An 18,939-nucleotide genomic window follows, 5' to 3' on the forward strand; every position below is an offset into this window, starting at 1 on the left:
TTTTACTTAACTTTTAAAAGAAGTATTGAATATCTAAGAATAACAGAAACAACAAACTTAGCTGCTCACAAGCTAAAACAAAAATTCCTGGAACGAAACATAAGGAATTGACGTCAGATCTGAATACAGTAGTATAAACAATAAAGCACTGTTTAGTAAATGGAAACTTAAAGATTCGTCCTTTCATCGTGTATCTATCAATCTATCTGATTCGACTCTTCACTGCAATTTATAAACAAAGTGACTGTAGTTAATACCACTGCACATTGCATCATCAGCCATAGCGCATTTCTGGTACGTAGAATTGATACAGGTGTTTGAAGTACCATGCCTATCGTAGGTGATAAGGCCAGGACCAGCCCAGCACTCTGCGTAAAAGGATAGGCCAAAGTATGTGAATCCTTGTTCTTTTGTTCTTGAGGCACAGTGACACATAATGCTGGAGGAAGGAAGAAAGATCATTAGAAGCGAGGTTGGCAAGCAATGATGCAAGGATCAAAGGATGTTGGAGCTCAGAGAATGAGGTTAGTTGATATGTGTAGACGAAATCTGCTTAGCTAGCTTGCAGCCTATGTTTCGATGCAGCCAATTTCAAAATGCTGCACGAGTTTACCGCAGGCGCACAATCACTTTGCTCCTTGCGAGCATATTGCCGGAGTTTTCTCTCAACAGCACGCACAAGTATCTTTTGCTGCAAATGTTCATTTCAGAATTCCAGCCACAGACTTCAATTAGTGCTTCTACCTTCTATTCTCAATTATTAATTCACGTGTCGAAAACCGTCTCATTCATTCCATTCAACCATTCTAGTCAAAGCAAGAAAGTATTTCCGTCTGACTGCCTGCTTTATTCAAAAATAGTACTGTACCTTTCAAGAGAATGTTCGTAATTATACCAATCTATTGTATAACCTCTGTGACCATTGATAGGGTCTCTGTGGTTATCCAGAAGTTTTGGAAACAGCTTGTCTCCTACTGCGTCTTTAAAGCAGCCAAGAGCCTTCATTTTTACGCCACATTTTTTCTCCAGTTTAGCTGCAATGGCAAAAAAAACTAGTGAACCCATTTTTATCTAGTGACAATAACTCCCCCAGAAATTGAAACTTGATCATATTGACTAGCTACATTTATGTAAATCTGAGGGCTAGGTATTACTCAATTCATTAATGGCTGAATCTGGCTTATTCTTAATTTGGCTTGAAATAGGACCTAATTTACCATGAATAACGCAACGAAACGGGGATGGAAAAGTATTGCTTTAATATTTGTTAAAATGATTTCCCTAATTTTTCGAAGATTACTTCACTCTGCAGTGTTTTTATCGAGTTTGGATTGATATCCAAATAAGGTCAGATTACTATCTGTTTTCCATAACCCAAGAGGACGCTAAGATTATTCTCTTGCACTGGTAGTTAATTAACCCATAAGCAATCTGACCTTAACTATGGAAATTTTTCAAAGCAGCATTGAAAGAAATCAAGCTACTTTTTGGTTGAGCATATTTTTACTTCACTGGAATTGTACGAAGGTCTCTTTAGTGATACATCCGATTGATCAATTAATACATATAAACTCTTTAATGTAATCATTACTACCATTGTAATTTTCAAGGAAGCTTACATTTTGGAGCACAGTCTTGGAACTTGATGTCATCAACAGCGATATCACTTAAAAATGCTACACCCTTCTCTGCTTCTATGATGACCTTTGAAAAAATCACGTCACTGAGTTCTCTTCTCTTAGAAGATTTGAATATTTAGTTTAGAAAGAGTCTGGCTACCAAGGAAATGTCTCAACAAGTCAAAGGAAGAACAAACATGACTGCATAAGGCAACAGTAGGGAATGCAAGACGATAAAATACCCGGAATAAACAGGACAAAAGATAAATCTTTGTTGCTTGTATTAGGAAAGGGAAGCTCTCCGTAGTGTAAAATATCAAGATATAAAGCGATGATAAATTTCAAAATTATCTCGCAAGCAATAATAGTTATTTGACACACATGTTTTGGAAATGTACGTTATTAAAAGAAAAAATCCGGATAGGTGTAGAAAGAGTAAATTAAATTGTTATCACTTGGGCTTTTCAGTTGAAGGGCGCGACAGTAACCGTGATAAATATTTTTTTAATTTGCTCCTGAAATTATGTTCTATTAATATTCTGGAAATTATTCAAATTTTCTTACACAAGGCTTCAAAGGAAAATGTGACTGAAATCTTGTGCAAAATTTTAATTTTTCATGCAATCTATATTACATTACCTTGAATGTTGTAGAACTGTTCATTTTCAGTTTTGATTCAACCCACTGGTTTCCTTGGTCTCCATGTTTGTCCCAAATTAAAGTTTCTATACCGTCTGCCTTAGTGAAAACACGTAGAGCACCCATAGTTGACCCATACATGTGGTACCAGAAAGACATGCATAGACCCTCTGTTGCAGCAAACTCTTGGCTTAACAACCTTGCCTTGTCGCCAGATAAAGCGGGGCTTGACGTTTCGACAAAGAGATAGTAGCCTGAAAATAATGGCAAAAATCTTAAAAGCAAGCAAAATACGTCATTATATTGAATTATATTTTTGCGGCTCTTAATAACTGGAAAATAACTGGAAAGAAAGAGAAGGAAACTTTTACCTGAGCCTGATGTATGATCTCCAGAAGGACCAGTGTTGGAGCTCGGGGTGCCCCCTGAAGTGCGCTTCCATTGGAACCTGGCGTTATTCGATGGGGCATTTTGCCACATACACCAGCCTTGTCCATCGAACTCGCAATCCCAAGGACCTAATGAAAACGAACAATGAGCTTTTCTCAATTTCATTTTCAATATGCATGGCTTTTTTTATATATCTCTCTAACTTTGCGCTTTAAAGGGTTTATTCTGTTAAAGAAAGCTTCAAAATTGAGTACCGTCCAACAGCCTACTGCAAATAGCTTATTTAACAGGTTTCTCTTAACAAATCAAACCAAGCTTTATAAAACAATTGAACAATGTATGCAGCATATATCCTTAAAGACTCATCGCTAAAAATGAGCCATTGCACTGCTTAGGCATCCCATAATGCATTTTCAGACAGTCTTCAATCATTACATGCACAAAGACGCATTGTTAGCAATGAGTCTTTAACTAAAGCTGACATAAACTTGCCAAGGCCGCAGGTTTTTACAAAGCAGTCGGTGTGCGAAATGGAGTCTCCTTGACATCCTGCTCCTCCATTCTTCGATTCCGGGTTATCACAATTTCGGGTGCGGTTTCTTCTTCCGGGTCCACATTCGGTGCTACATACACCCCAAGATGACCATCGACCCCAGTGCCCATCAACAGGGGCTGCAGAAATAAAGGATGAGCTATTCATTTCAATGTTTAATGTTAAATCACATGGTTTATAGAGATAAGGGTCATTAGTAGTCTATGCTTTTTAAAGTACTAGATTTAGATTTTTGAAACTTTTCAAAGTTGATTGATAAAATAAGGGCGCGAGGATGCAGAATTTTGCTTCCATGCATTCTGTTCATTGAAGCTTAATGAATTATGAGAACCGCGTTCGATGTTGCTTTAAAATCCTTTAAATTTCCTGGTATGTCTTAAGCATTGTACGTGAAACAAAGACAGCAAGCATAATATAAATTGCGCAGAGGTTTCTTGTATATGCTTCTTGGTTCTCTTCAGGTTTATGTTGCTTACCGTAGCATTCTGCATCGCTGCATTTCAGTTGATCTTCGATAACACCGTGAATATTGGCGCCTCCGCAGTTGCTGAGGTCTGGGTCCGAGCAGAACCGTTGTCGTGTTTTGTAACACCTCTGGTCACAAGGCCCATAGCTCGACCATCTGCTCCATATGCTTACTCCCTTGCCTGAAATCGATAATCGTCTCTTATGCAGGGTCAACATCATAACCATAACCAACAAAACAGTATCTTTATAAATCGATACGTTCATTAAATAAGCAAAAAGGGTACATACTGGCACAGTCATACAAAGCGTTCAATGCAGTTATATCACTTGGACCCAACGTCGTCGCCTCTCCAAGCTCCCTATCACTTCCAATGGCTTTCATCGTCTGCTTTCCATTTTTTGAGAAAGCGAACTTTCCATAATGCATGACTGTGTCGTAGTCATATTGTGTCCCAAGTATGTCAGCCTTCTGGTGAGAATACTTGTTGAAATTGTGCATCTCGGCTGTAAAAAGTGGATCATTGTAACTGGAAGCAATAATTAATTTCTACTTTACCCGATCAATTGAGAATTTATAGCTCTAGCAACTCAGCTATGCTGACAGGGTCGAGGTTTCGGAGGCGCTGGAGCAATCGTTTCGAACGTTTTACTGTTTTAAGGTACACATTTGATTACTTGATTGATTCCAATCTTAAAATTGAATTCATTACGTTATGACGCCCACTAGACATCGAGACACAGGACAATTTGCTCCCTTGCCCCTCTCTCGGTTGCCCTGAATGCTGATGATATTTTTAATTAAATGCAGCACCGATCAAGGTTTTAAATGCTAGCTGATTTAGCATAAGAATGCCAAAAGGCATTCGCAAACTAGCATTCATCATGAAAAGATTACCCAGTTGACGATAATGAGAAGAAGGATAGTCAGCATCCAGTTTGTCATACTCACATTCTTGGATATTTTCCCAAAATATTTCTATATATTTATCCCTGTCGGGACGGCTCTGCTCATGCCAAAATCCTAAAGCATGCATAATTTCATGCAGTATTGTTGACTGGTGAAGACAACCAACTCCAAGGCTGATTGTTTGCGCTCCGGTTGTCCAATAAGCTCGGCCAACATAAGAATAACAGCTACGAGAAGGAAACTCGAAGTAATAAAACTTCATAGCATCAGAGTTCGATTAATGTTTATGGATTCTTATCTTTTAGCAGATAGTCAAAAATATTTGCTGAAAAGTATTCATCAAAGCAGCTTTTACAAATGAATTGCATCGAACACGATTGTAAGAACAAAGAGGATATTCAAATGCAACTTGGAAAGCAAAAACAGCACTTTTCAGTAGCTAACTGTAGTAAAAGTGTTCACCAGGTAACTATAAACTGGTATTTCGTTGCTATTTGTTCACGTAACACTGAGTGCTTCTAAACATTTGCTTGCAATTTTTAATTCATTTATTCTCTTAATGCATTCCATAACAATATTCAAACTTTGAAATTGGCTGCTTTTCTGTTAATTTAACTTTTTCCCTTATGCAAATAGTCACTTCATTATTTAAATTGAGTTTACCCATCGAGCCTCCGAAAGTTGACCCATTGGTCTTCGCTGGAGTGATTTTTGAATGTCAAGCATGTATGTTCTTGGAGTATTCTTATTGCAGCGAGAATGGCTTCTTTCTCTGAAGTTCCTGTTCAACGAAAGTTCAGCCAGAGATGAAAAAATGGATTTTGCTACGCACACCTATTTAATTCTTGACTATCACATCAGAAGAGTATTAAGTCTTATTTCAATAAACAGTAGAATTGTAAATCATATGCTACGCCTTTTCTTTGCAGCTTTTCTCTGATAATGTGTACATAATCAGTCTTTTCACTAAAAAAAATTGTAGGAAGACACAGTAGGAGAAAATGCATAGTAGGGGGAGAGTGCATGCTTTTATCACTGAAGAACTTCCTCCTTTTCTCGAAAAAGACCATGTTTGAAATTCAATTGGATTGCTATGATACAAAGTTTTAAAATCGCAAGTTCTTGTCAAAATTCAGATTAATTGAGGCTGTGAAAGCTTTCCTTTTGCAAAGGTTAAGTGACAGGCATTTTGAACTTATCAAAACACACGAACCAAATTCAGATGAGATTGTAAAAGGGATAATTCTTGTCCTCCATAAATAATGTCGGAATCTTGTAGCGTCTCTTTTTCTTGTTGAAACTTTGCTTGTGATCTCATCGACCAATTCACTTGGCAAAATATCACCTTCAAAGAGACCAGTTTTCTCTGCAAAGCAAAAGATGCCAAAAACGTGAAGTAAGAAGATGAATGAGAGACTATGGCTTCAATCGAGTAAGCAAATAATTTCTTTTCATTTTATTCAAGGAGCCTTTTTCAATAGCATGTCGAACAAATAGAGCTTTTCTCACGATAATTTACTGAAAATCTTGCCGGGTGGGAAGAAGAAGAAGTAAATAAACATTACTGTCATTTCAGGTATCAAAGGATTTCAGGTTTGCTTCTTGCGGGGATAAAGCTTTTAAAGAAACATGATGTTCATCTAATCTTCTTACTTCAAAATATTATAGTGAAAGCATGAAAGATAATTGTCGACAGGTTTTATCAATTTGCCTTCGAATTCAATGCACAACAAAGCATCTATTAGTATTCTGTAAAATGCAAATACAACTGACTTTTTTTACTTGAAAAGTAGATTTAGCTCTGCAACAGAATTATCTTCTTTTATCTCAAGGAAGTATCATACATAGGGACTATTATGTAAAGATTATGTTGTTACTTACTCAGGAAATGTAATCAGAATGCTTTTAAGAGTTAACGTAAATAATTTGTGATGAATATGATGTATAATTTATTCACATACTCTGATTGATTTTTTCAATTGCGTCGTAAACACTCTTATCACTGCCTTGATTTGCTAAAAATAGAAAAAAATGCCAACAGGACAGTTTTTGAATAAATGTTGCAGCTGGAGGTTGTAACACATAGGCAGAGAAGCCTTTGATGTTCCTCAAGGAGCTATCATAGTCACCGTCCTGCTCCTTGTTTACTTAAAAAAAGCTATCATCACTTGCTACTTAAAATATTCGCAAGTCCTATGAAGATGAGACAAGCTAACTGCCCGAAACACATTGAATAAACGTCGTCAATAGTCTGGCAAGAATTGTCTGACAAGAATAGTCTGGCAATAATAGTCTGGCAAGAATAGTCTGGCAAGAATAGTCTGACAAGAATAGTCTGGCAATAATAGCCTGGCAAGAATAGTCTGGCAAGGATAGTCTGGCAAGAATAGTCTGGCAAGAATAGTCTGGCAAGAATAGTCTGGCAAGAATAGTCTGGCAAGGATAGTCTGGCAAGAATAGTCTGGCAAGAATTGTCTGACAAGAATAGTCTGGCAATAATAGTCTGGCAAGAATAGTCTGGCAAGAATAGTCTGGCAAGAATAGTCTGGCAAGAATAGTCTGGCAAGAATAGTCTGGCAAGGATAGTCTGGCAAGAATAGTCTGGCAAGAATAGTCTGGCAAGAATCGTCTGGCAAGAATAGTCTGGCAAAAATAGTCTGGCAAGAATCTTGCAAGGAAAATACGCGTTGAACAGGTCATCGTTCTATTATTTTTCATCGCCATCATTCTAAGTATTTAACTCAGCAATTATGAAAAAGATATATATACCATGGCGACACTCTTTTAGAACATTTAATCCTAGTTTGCTTTAAACATTGCTAAAAATTTCTAAAAATACCTGATAGGCTCTTAGCAAAGGAGCGAATATTCATCTTTGTAAAGGTCACATTTTCAAACAATCTGTGCATGTTGGATGTAAAATTTCAGTAGAGATTTCGGCAGATAATTAAAGAGAATTTCTCTTTACTTTTCTTCGAATCATCACTACAGTAGCTGGCAAAGATGCATGTTTGCTAGATTTTTTAAACTTCCTAGAAAGTTATACTGATAACATGCTGGTTAAAGTTAACCAAAATCTACGAGTTGTCCTTGATCATGCAATTGCTAAAATGTGATTTGATTTACAACAGTAGGTTAAAAATGTTCTCTGCAAAAGTCTTTTTATACAAATTGCTAAAAATATTTTTGAACTTTAGAATTTATATAACGTCATTACTGTAAACTGCGTATTTAGATGCACAATCTTTAATAGACATAGAGGTTAAATCGATTGAATGGACATTACAAAATGATACCTGGGGCTGCATTGAGGTCATAGGCAAGCATAGCCAGCCAGGTAATAACACAAAGCACTGTCTTCGACATCTTCTTCGAAAAGATTTCACCAGCCTGTAACACTGGTGTGCACCTCCTCAAGACGTCACTCTGGAGCAGCTCGAATCCTACTGGGACGAGAACAACTTTCTTCGTCACTTATAACAAAAGTTATGTTGTGTAAACAAAAGTTAATATAACAAACGCGGCGAGGCAAACATCACTGTGAATTGTATGGCAAACCTTCTGTTGTTTCAAATGAAGCATCACTTTATTAACATGGTAACATGCAAATCAGAATGCAATGCGATAGCAAAAAGACATTTGTCAGGGATATCGTCTGGGTTCGGATGCTCTTTTAAACTCTCCATATTATGATTGCACATTGATTCGTACATACAGCATAAGTTGTATACCATTTCAATTATAAGATTTCATTGTAAGGAGTAGCTTCTTTCTCTTGAACACACGCAAGTCGTAACACAGTAGCTATAGTAACAGGAGACTAGCGCAAGTTTTGAAAGCAAAGCATAACCAATGAACTAGTAAATCAATCGTTCGTACTTGACATCTCAACAGACTGAAAAGATTTCTAACTTTTTTTAAGTGTTAAAATACAAGCAAAAAGCCAAGACTGAGAAAGTATTGGTGTTACATTCATCACTATGCGAATCCTTGGATTTTTTCTGCAAAGTTTGACACAATTTGCACTTTGAATTGTTATAAAAGAATTGAATCTTTATGCGTTATTGTCGTTGCTATGAGTTCTTGTCCACAATATCAGGAATTTTTAGAACCTGAAGAAGTCGACCTTTCTGACATATCGTTTCATTATCAATTTTACAAAAACTATTTAAAGACAGGATTACATTACTTGTATGTTTTTATGCACATTTATTGATTTCAAATCTTAAGACAAATACCTAAATACAAAAATTTTGTGCTCCAAAGAAGAATATATGAAAAGAATCGAATATGAAAATTTTTTAAGTAAAATTAGCTATGTCGGCTTTATCAATAGAATATTCATTATCGCAATATTCAACTTTTTCTTATATCTTTATAATACTTCTTTTTAAAGCAATTCTTTTAAATTAGAACTGCGCTGGGTTATGAACTTCACAAAGTTCACCTTTAGGAGAAATGCAATATGGCAGTTAATTTAGAGCGCTTCATTTCTTCATACCAGCCAAAAGGATTGAAATTGTTTATATATTTTTGTACCGATGTGAAGTTTGGGATTAAGAACAAACAACAGAAACAAAAAATTGAGCTTAAATCAAGAAAAACGGTTTTTAAAAGAGAAAAGCTTTTATAGCATGTCAAGTTACAATGTGTGGCTCAGCTACAAAGAGATTGCGCCAAACGTACGATGAAGAAAAGTTTAAAATGGTTGGGTAAAGTTTGTTCTCTTTTTGTTTAGATGCTTTAACATATCTCAACTTGTTTTGACAAAAAATGATCATTTTCTTTATTGGGTTTTTCAACTGTGTGTAGAATTTGTAGTCGCTGCTTCGTTAAAACTAAGAAACCAATCAAAGGAGTCACTTTTTATCTCAAGTTACTTTCGACCTGCAACTTGTTGTAAGTTTTTATTTACCCTTTAAGAAGGGCCCACGCCACGATTTTAAAAGTGGGGGGGGGGCAAGGCTAGCAAAAGTAGGGGACCAAGGCTTTTTCCCCTTTTTCCCTGATGCGATCATCAGGCAACTAGCGTGCACAGCTCTGTTTTTACGGCATCGAGCACCTTCAGGCACACCTGTGAAAGTAATTTTCATTAAGTTTAAGTTGCATTTTCGTCAGTAACGCACGTTTCATAGCATGGAGATACTTTCAAAAGAGTGTTCCAGGATCTTCAATTATTTTCTTCAATATTTTTAATCTTTTTTTGTTTTGTTGAAAATAAAGAATTGCTCCAAAAGTTGGTTCTTCGAAAGGAATTGATACGCACTTGTTTCAACTTCTTTTTAAGTTGCCGGACTCCCTTTCTCATATACAGGCAACAAAAGCAGAGCAAAGAGACTTATGAATAGACATTTCAAACTCAAATTTGTTTGCATATCAAGAGGTTTGAGCTGCAAGGTACTTGAATAACCGATTGCATTTACTCCGAATAGACCAGCAAATAGCTAATAGGTCTTTTGATGCCCTTCTCAAATCTCCCGACCCAATTCAAAGTCTGCTGACGATGTCTTTATGCAAAAATTATTTCAGCTTTTAGTGCTACAAAATTGCACAGCATACACTCATTTTTTCTAAGAAATAAAGATCGATGTTGAGTACTCCAGTTTCTTAATGTTCTGAAAATTTCAATACTTATTGTTTCTTAAGAGTTTCTTAATTATTATGTCATGAATGATGTTATGAAATGACCTTTTTGATCACGTCAAGAGATTCGCTTCCTTTCTGATGCTGTATTTAGATGTGGGAAGTATACTTCTATCCCTTGTGCCATAAGTTCTAGGCCAATAGGGCAATCAAGTTTTTGGATTTTACAAAATTTCGTTGTTCGCAGTTTTATCACGATTTAATAGTTGCTTAATTTTTTTGCTTCTAGTACTGAAATTTCTTAATTTTTTCTGACTGTCCAGTACTCGTTTCTTATAGCCAGTTTCTTATGAAAAATGAGTGTATTTCAATTGCTTAAAAGAGCCACGAGTATCTTTGTAAAACAGAATAATTTGTTTGTATTTTACGTCCAAAAAGAATGGTGGTTAAATGCAAAGAACAGATGTATTTACCAAACAGATGTAGAAATTTCTGTGTCTAGCATACTTTCACGCCTTTATTATGTAATTATCAACAGGTTGTGGAATAAATATAAACAAACTTCGAGAAAGGAAAAATTGCCAGTTTAGAAACTGCAGGCATTTTGAGGTTTGTTAATGACATGTTCCAAACCATGTTGCAGAAGAAATTCAACTCATTCAGGAGAGAAGAATGATGCCCATAGTTGTAGAAAGAGTTTCTGATTGAGATAGCTTGTAATGATTAGGCGTACTAAGTAGCCAAAGTTGAAATTCAAGTATGAACTCTGGTTGGAATCTTTGGTTTTTGAGTTATTCGACGCATGATTCTCATATGATTTATCATTTTATATCCAGTACTCTTTATTCAATTTCTCAGAAATAAGAGGTAAAAAAGTTTTGACACACATAGGGTGCTACTTCTTGTGTTGCAAAGAGCCCGTTAAAATGTATTAAAATGTTTAGTACTTATTTCCCTTCTAATCATAATGAAGACCCTATATCCATCCTCAAAGCTAACATTTGCTTTCAATCTTTTAACACCCTCTGCACTCTCTCACCAGTCTACAGAAAGTTTTCTAACTTTGCGATATCGGAAACCACCTCTTATGATTTGCATGTGAAGCATACCACATGTCTACGATTTGAGATTGCTAAACATAAATGCAACGGCCTTTGTTTTCAGTATTCCATTTAAACATCGCAGTTCGTTTAAAATTTGGCACATTTCCTTATTTGCTGGAGAGACGAATCTAAATTCTCATTGTTTAGCGACTAGCAAAATTGACATTTTATGGCGCTTTGCATAAATTAATCAAACACATTATAAATCATGGTTGCATCATATAAACCAGAGTTTCATTTCACTCTTCGCTTTACTCAATCTTCTCTAAATTTTCTATGTCTTTCTACTCGAGATTAGCGTATTCCCGTAAGTCCCACGAATGCACCTACCACATGATAAATTCGTAAAACAATGACATTGACTCTAAATGCGCATGTGTAAAATTTGATAAACCAACCGACCTCCAAACAAATGCTGGTTTGTCTCCCTAACAATTATCCTCTCGGGTAAACGAATCTTTATATGACGTAATCAACACCATATGCATGGTATGGCTTGGAAAACGAGAATGAAAAAGGGAATGGATTGCGGGTAATAGTAGGTATATCAAAAGACTAATAAAAAAGCAGACAATTTTATTATAAAGTTTTATCCTAAAAAGGCTGAAATATTGCAAAATCTTGAGCCTGTTGCAAATGACTATCTACTCAAATACGTCAAAAGTTCTTTTCTGAAATGCCTGCAATAAATTTGAAATTATTTAAAAAAAGCCAGTTTTGATGCCAAAACAAAGCATCATTCAAGAATACGGCAACGTTCATTGAAAATCTGGAGTGCCCGAAGACAGCAATACTTTTAGATTTTAGAGCCATTGAGAAGCAAAAAGACGTCTTTTAGCATACTGAGTGGTGAAGAACCACCAGGCCCAACCTGCTGCTCCAATGCTGAAGATTAAAATCACTTCAAAGCCATAAGATTGCAGGCAGCGATTTTAAAAGTCTTTTGTCAGATTTTGCTTTTATTGCTAACGATTTGCTTTGTTAACGAGATTGCGTAATAATGTTTTCTTACAGCAAGAAGCTTTTGAAGATTTTGTTATGTCGAGAAGGAATGCAACCAATAGATCCAACCAAGAAGAAGTCCGGATTCACAAGTGCAACCAATAGATCATATTCAGATAACATATTTAGCTCTCTATATGATGTTAATGGAAAAAATTAAATGAACAAAGTTAGTGTGACGTCATTTCTCATTCTAACGCATATACGTAATTTACAAGAGAGGGGCCAACACAAGCGCCATCATTAGCGCCTCCACAGCTGCCAAGTTCAAAGGTACCGTTGATGCAATTTTGGGCTTTCCCTTTTCTGTCGTATACGATGCTGCCAGGAGCGCTCCAGCATTCTGCATAATACTGAAGGCCAAAATATTTGTATCCTCGTTCTTTTGCAAGTGACGCACATCTACAGAGTAACCTATAAATTGGAAAATGTTTAGCCAATGAAAAGATAGAACTTCTAAGGCTTCTAAGGTATTCTAAGGCTTCTAAGCTTATCAAAATCATTGTGACTATGATTTGACTTTAAACATAAGCATTGTATTAAGAATTTATCTTTTAAAAGTAATGAAACAGTTCTAGCATAGCCTCCAAATCTTATCTTTCAGCACATTTTACACGCTTAATTTTTTAGGGTGATAGTAAAAACGTCCAAAATAGGCCTAAATCTAGCTGCGAGACACGTTTGTTGTCATATTCTTGAATTCTGATTGACTAAAGGGGTATGGAGAATTTTTGTCGCTCAGCCAATCAAAGATTTGGAGCCTATGCTAACAGTACTCAGAATACACGCAAACATTAACGAGCTTCTGCAGTTAGTTTTTGCTTTAAAATTGAAAGATAGATCTTGCCTGACGTACCTGGTTAGAGAGGCTTCATAATAGCGCCAAATGGTCTGGTCCGCTGTCATTGGACGCCCTCTGTACGTTGCTAGCAACTGATCGAAAACGCGGTCATTATAGTCGTCTTTGAAACAGCCGACCCCCTTGACTTCCAGCCCACACTGTCCAAACAATTTCGCTAGGAGAAAAATGTTTATAATCTACAGCAGGGGTTCTCGAATAAAGTCTTGGGTTGGGCCATAGACAAAACCTTACGTGACAAGGGGGCCAGATGATTAATTGCGGAATGTATCGGCAAATTTTGTAGTTAACCGTAAGTTGATTTCATGAAAAATTACAGGAAAAATTACAGAAAAGAGTCGTAAGAAAAAAATTGTCTATGCAAAATATTATATTTGCTGTATGCAGCAACATAATTCACATCACGCATTAAATTGGTAGTTTTTCATGTCAAGGATGTCATGTAAATGTTAATCTGTAAATTTTGAATTGGCTTGTTCAGCTTCATAAGAGAAAATATCTGCTTTCAGATCAAATAAACTTGCTTGATGATGAGAAAGTGAGTCTTACAAACTTTTTGATAATTTAGGTGAGAATGGCACTCCAAAGACATAGTGCCGTGGTCAAGTTATGCCCTCGGGGGCCACAGCTTGACACCCGCGGGCTGTGTTTGACACCCGCGGGCTGTGTTTGACACCCGCGGGCTGTGTTTGACACCCGCGGGCTGTGTTTGACACCCGCGGGCTGTGTTTGACACCCGCGGGCTGTGTTTGACACCCGCGGGTTGTGTTTGACACCCGCGGGCTGTGTTTGACACCCGCGGGCTGTATTTGACACCCGCGGGCTGTGTTTGACACCCGCGGGCTGTGTTTGACACCCGCGGGCTGTGTTATCTACAGCAACATAACATGCAGATCTAATGAAATAAAGATTTTGAAGGAAATTGTGTATTTAAAAGTAAGAAAGACATGATAATACGGTCTTTTAAGCTTAACTGGCAGAAGACTCAAGTATACCCACATGTTTTACACTTCTCAGTTTTGTACCCAATATCGTCCAGTGCAATGTTGGATCCATGGTAATCCGTGCCTCTGGTTGCCTCTATTACGACCTGCAACAAGCACGCTGGTTTAAAAATAGAGTAAAAAGTTTCTTCAGCTCTATATTTTTAAAAGAACGGCCTTAGCACGGTTTTACACTCTACAAGTTTTGTTAACGGTAGGGCCAAAACTAATCACCCTCTTCGAACTTGCTTTTGACCGACTGATGTCTCATAAAAATCTGTTAAGTATTTTGAAAATGCTTTCGGTACTACATTGAAATTTTTGAAAGACAATAATCTTAAAATCATATCAAAGCAACAAACATATGACGACCTCAAACAGTCCGAAATTTTCCACGGGCACCCTTGCTTCACGCCATCCACTGCCTTGGTCACCAGTTTTCTTCCAGAGCTCTTCTTCCTTTCCTCCGATTACGTTTCTTGTTAAAACTCGAAGTGTACCAATATTTGCACCAGACATGTGGTACCAAAACGTGAGACAAGAGGAGACGGGCTCCAAGTTGCCACTCAAGAGTCTTGCTTTGTCCTTATGCGCAGCTGGGGGAGCTCCGTTTGCGTACAGGTATCGACCTGTAGAGAATCATATTCTAACTTCAAACCTCGAAATTTTGGATATTGTTTTCAGGAAATTAGCTCAAAGTAAACAAGGAAAAAATATGGGTAAGTCCCAAAGTCAGGAAAAATTTACGTCAAAATGTCTAACTAACAAACAATGATTTCTTCATAGAACAAAACTTCTACAAATGTCACTTACCGTTGCCATTAGTATGATCAGTCTGGGGGTGAGCAGACAGAAACTGCGTGCTTACTTGCCACTTGTAGGATTGACTTAATCCTGGTACGCTCCAGCAAGTTTTTCCATCTTCAAAATCGCACGTTTTCTGCACTGAAATTGGAAGCAAGCAGCCAAGTGACGCCAAGGCAACTCTAGCTGATTATAACTTTAAATTGGAACAAAAATTCAAGCAGAAAGAATTTGTCGATACACAAGTTAAGTTAAGGAAATAAATCGATTAGTATAATGTTTTTGATGAAAATATTGCTTTTTTGGGTTATATGATAAACCACTTTCTCAAATTAAACATGTATTGGTCAAAGTCCCGACAAAAACAGTACGAAAGCAAGTATAAATTTAATACTTGGAAAGAATTCACGTCAAATCAAATAGTTCACGTCAGAGTTCACGTCATTTTTCCTTCTTGCGAGGAATGCTTTATATACTGTTCATGTCTTTGATTGACTTTATATACTTTTTAAGGTCTTTTATACTTTGTTCATACTTTGTTTTACTTTATATCTCTCTCTTTCGTGTCAGAATAAGTATAAGAATCTGTCAAAAAACGCAACCTTGATTAATAAATAACAAAGAATTGCCTCAAAATTAATATGAATACCTAGTAAGTTCTTTAAACATACCCGCAGTGACAGAATTTGATAACAAAGCAACAATGATGCATGAAGCGAAAAACCTTTGCACTGCCATGCTTAAGGCCGCGATTGAACAGAAATAAAGATCAACTTCTCGAACGAAACCCTTTAACGAAAATCCAACGGTACACATTTGATAAACTAATAACAACTGTAATTCCCATATTATTCCTATGATCAAAGCTGACAATAAAAATTAGAATTTGATGATTTTCAAGTCGTATTTGATTAATGAACCTTGTACAGAAACTTACGTTTTGCAATGTCTTTCTTTTAAAATTATAATTACTAAGGCAAGATTCATTATCAATGTTGACACTGTTAACTTATTTAGCTCGTTTTGAAGCGGTAATAATTGTATTTTCATTGCAGCAATGTTTAACGAAATATTTATTCATCATTGGATGCCAACAAAAGACTTGGCAGTAATCTTCCTGCTTAATAAACTTCATCGCAATGATCGATGGGATATGATTGAATTTAGGGAAGGAGTCAAAAGATGTTTATTTAAATTCATCAAAAAATCTAAAACCTATCTCGAACATAAAAAACAACTGATTAAGAAAAAGCCAATTATAGAATAAGCATGATCTATTCGCGAGTATACACCTTTATGATTGTCAACTATGTAAGTTAGCAAGTCCATAGCTTTTAATATTATCGAAAATTCGAAAAAGATTCCATAAATTTCCATTTCCACCTGTAGTTATACTTTAAAATCTCTAACGTTCATTGATTTTAACATGATACTTGGCAAAGCATTAATTGCGAAGGGAGGAGAGAAAACCAATGAAATGTAAGAATATAAAGACGTAATGCGAACATATAATTTTACTGGAAGCTTCAAATGCGTGATTCAATTCCCTTGTTTCAGGTCCCACTAAAGCATCCGTGAACAAACATTTTTGATAAACGTGCTTGCCCACATGTTTGAGAAGAATAAAGCTTGCCGGAAATTTTAGGAAAAGGAAGTGTTTAGTCAAATTTAGCAAAAAAGAAATGTTTTCCTTGTTTTGGAGCTGTACCATTGCTATTTAAAACATGAATAGCATAGAGTAGATCAGATATGACTGGCAAGTAAACATACGATCATTCCAATAAACGGCTAAGTGAGGAATAGGAAACTTTCTCGTCCAGTGCGAGTGTGACTTCTGCAATATTAGATTAAACATTGTATGATTTAGAAGCAACACCTGGAAATGATTGAGGTTGAAATCTTCGTACCCCTAAGTCTGATTAATAGACCTTTTGATAAGGTCAGGTTGGTGTAATACTCGTTTATCAAAAATAAGATTCAATTAACAGCTACAAAAGATATCGTTTAGGAACTTGAATTGTAGCCTCGTAGTGTGCCATATATAAACAATGCAAGGCAGTAAATAAACGATGACAAGGCAAATCATGGCCATGGTAGAACGACAATGAAAACACGTACGCGATTAGTGAAATGAAAGTGAGGACACTGGTATGAAGACACTGGCATGATGACACGCATTTGACGGCAAAAAAATGATGCCACGACAATGACAGCAGCAACATGATAACACATGTATTGATAATACACAACCCACGAATGAGGGCACATACACGATAACACGTGAACGATAAAACTTCAATGATGACACTGGCACGATGACGCGCGTATGACGGCAACACGGCAATGAAAATGCAATAAAGAAAGTACATAACACGATGAAACATTTGTGGTGGCAGAATAATGACGGCATACGGTAGACCCTAAGACCATAAGACCCAGGACTCTTAAGTACTAACATAAAAAAGGACCAGGTTGCTGCTGGTTGGTGAAGATAAGGATAGCAGGAAAATGATAGTACACGATACACGAATGATGACAGAAAATGATAGAACGTGAATGATGAAACCAAAGTGTGCATGCAAATAACAACATGCACATCTAGTGTCAGTTATTCAGTAGGGAGCGGTTTAGCTTGTGTCAGTAAAGAAGGTTTGGTACACTATTTCCACATAAAAACAGATCAATTTAAGGCACAATATAAACAATCTTCATTCATCATAACTTGTACAAAAACGATTGAAAATACTCCATTAAAAACATTACATTCTCTTTTACAAATCGAAATAAACTTCATACGAATCCTTAGAAATTATTTCTAAGAAAACTTTTACTTGGAATGGGAAGAAAGGGGGCGTGATGTGGAATTCGGGGATATTGGCATTGGCTAATCAGGCTGAACATTTTCACAATGATATCTATTTTCAATGACATATTTCCTAAAAAGAGATGTTGGCTACTTCAAAAAAAAGCAAAGAAACCCCATCACCAGAATGAAAAAGTAAACAAGTTCCTGATATACAAAAAGTGCAAGTGTTCAGACCTTTAACCTTTAACCTTGCATTATTAAAAACAACACACCAGCACTGTATAAATAACAAGACGTACGGTCACTTAAAACGAATAACAGCCAGCTTAATTGACAAAAATTAAACTAAAGGTAAACAGATTTTCTAATTAGCAAACATACTATAAATCCATTCTATACCATTCTATACCGGCAAACATACCATTCTATCCACGTTTTTAATTTTCTGACAAATATTTACAAATTATAGCTACAAAACTTAGGAAGCAAAAATGTTCCCAAATCTAAATTGAGTATCCTAATACCATAACATTTTCTCATGGCCTTAAACTGCTGAGTAGAGACGTGACCTGGCATTCTAAGCTATCTTCATTTTCAACGCCGCACAATTCGCAAAATATTGCCAGAAGATGCAGATCAAAATTCAATGACGCAAGAAAGAAGACTAATTGGTATAGTCATGTGACGAGAGGAGAGGAGGACTATGCGGGAAGAAGAGTCATGACAATGGAAATCCCAGGACACAGAAGAAGAGGGCGACCTAAAATTAGATGGAAAGACAGACTGAAAGAAAATACGCGGGAACAGAACATCAATGAACACAAAGTAGGAGATAGAGAAGAATGGAAGAAACTCTCGAGGAACAGTGCCCCCATGCAAAGACAAGAAAAGCTGCAGAAGAAGAAGAAGAAGAAGAAAAAGAAGAAGAAAAAGAAGAAGAAAAAGAAGAAGAAAAGAAGAAAAAGAAGAAAATGAGAAGAAAAAGAAGAAAATGAGAAGAAGAAAAGAAGAAAAAGAAGAAAATGAGAAGAAAAAAAAGAAAATGAGGAGGAGAAGAAGAAGAAGAAGAAAAAGAAGAAGAAAAGAAGAAAAAGAAGAAAATGAGAAGAAAAAGAAGAAAATGAGAAGAAGAAAAGAAGAAAAAGAAGAAAATGAGAAGAAAAAGAAGAAAATGAGAAGAAGAAAAGAAGAAAAAGAAGAAGAAAAGAAGAAAAAGAAGAAAA

The 18,939-nt window shown here is 36.3% G+C and overlaps 1 protein-coding gene across 1 annotated transcript; it reads right to left on the reverse strand.

The window, feature by feature from the left end:
- LOC135683405 (MAM and LDL-receptor class A domain-containing protein 1) lies at positions 1-15,734 on the reverse strand. The gene is made up of 19 exons (XM_089109261.1): positions 15,582-15,734; positions 14,920-15,051; positions 14,479-14,735; positions 14,123-14,213; positions 13,121-13,280; positions 12,455-12,678; positions 7,873-8,049; positions 6,538-6,591; positions 5,790-5,942; positions 5,240-5,357; positions 4,619-4,803; positions 3,958-4,173; positions 3,678-3,848; positions 3,141-3,320; positions 2,630-2,776; positions 2,259-2,512; positions 1,620-1,704; positions 869-1,034; positions 1-439 (listed from the first exon to the last, which is right to left on the reverse strand). The coding sequence occupies exons 1-19, from the start codon at positions 15,724-15,726 to the stop codon at positions 220-222; spliced, it is 3,135 nt and encodes a 1,044-aa protein (XP_088965387.1). The 5' UTR covers positions 15,727-15,734; the 3' UTR covers positions 1-219.
- Between the last annotated feature and the right edge of the window lie 3,205 nt (positions 15,735-18,939).

The sequence above is a fragment of the Rhopilema esculentum genome, chromosome 7, assembly GCF_057945365.1.
Source record: "Rhopilema esculentum isolate cy_ngs chromosome 7, ASM5794536v1, whole genome shotgun sequence".
NCBI classification, from domain to species: Eukaryota; Metazoa; Cnidaria; class Scyphozoa; order Rhizostomeae; family Rhizostomatidae; genus Rhopilema; species Rhopilema esculentum.

Coding starts and splice junctions, on each gene's coding strand:
- LOC135683405 (XM_089109261.1), bottom strand. CDS start 15,726: ATGTGTACCGTTGGATTTTCGTTAAAGGGTTTCGTTCGAGAAGTTGAT. Junction 5,943..6,537: donor AATTGAAAAAATCAATCAGA/GTATGTGAATAA, acceptor TTTGCTTTGCAG/AGAAAACTGGTCTCTTTGAA. Junction 2,777..3,140: donor TGTAAAAACCTGCGGCCTTG/GCAAGTTTATGT, acceptor CGTTTTCATTAG/GTCCTTGGGATTGCGAGTTC.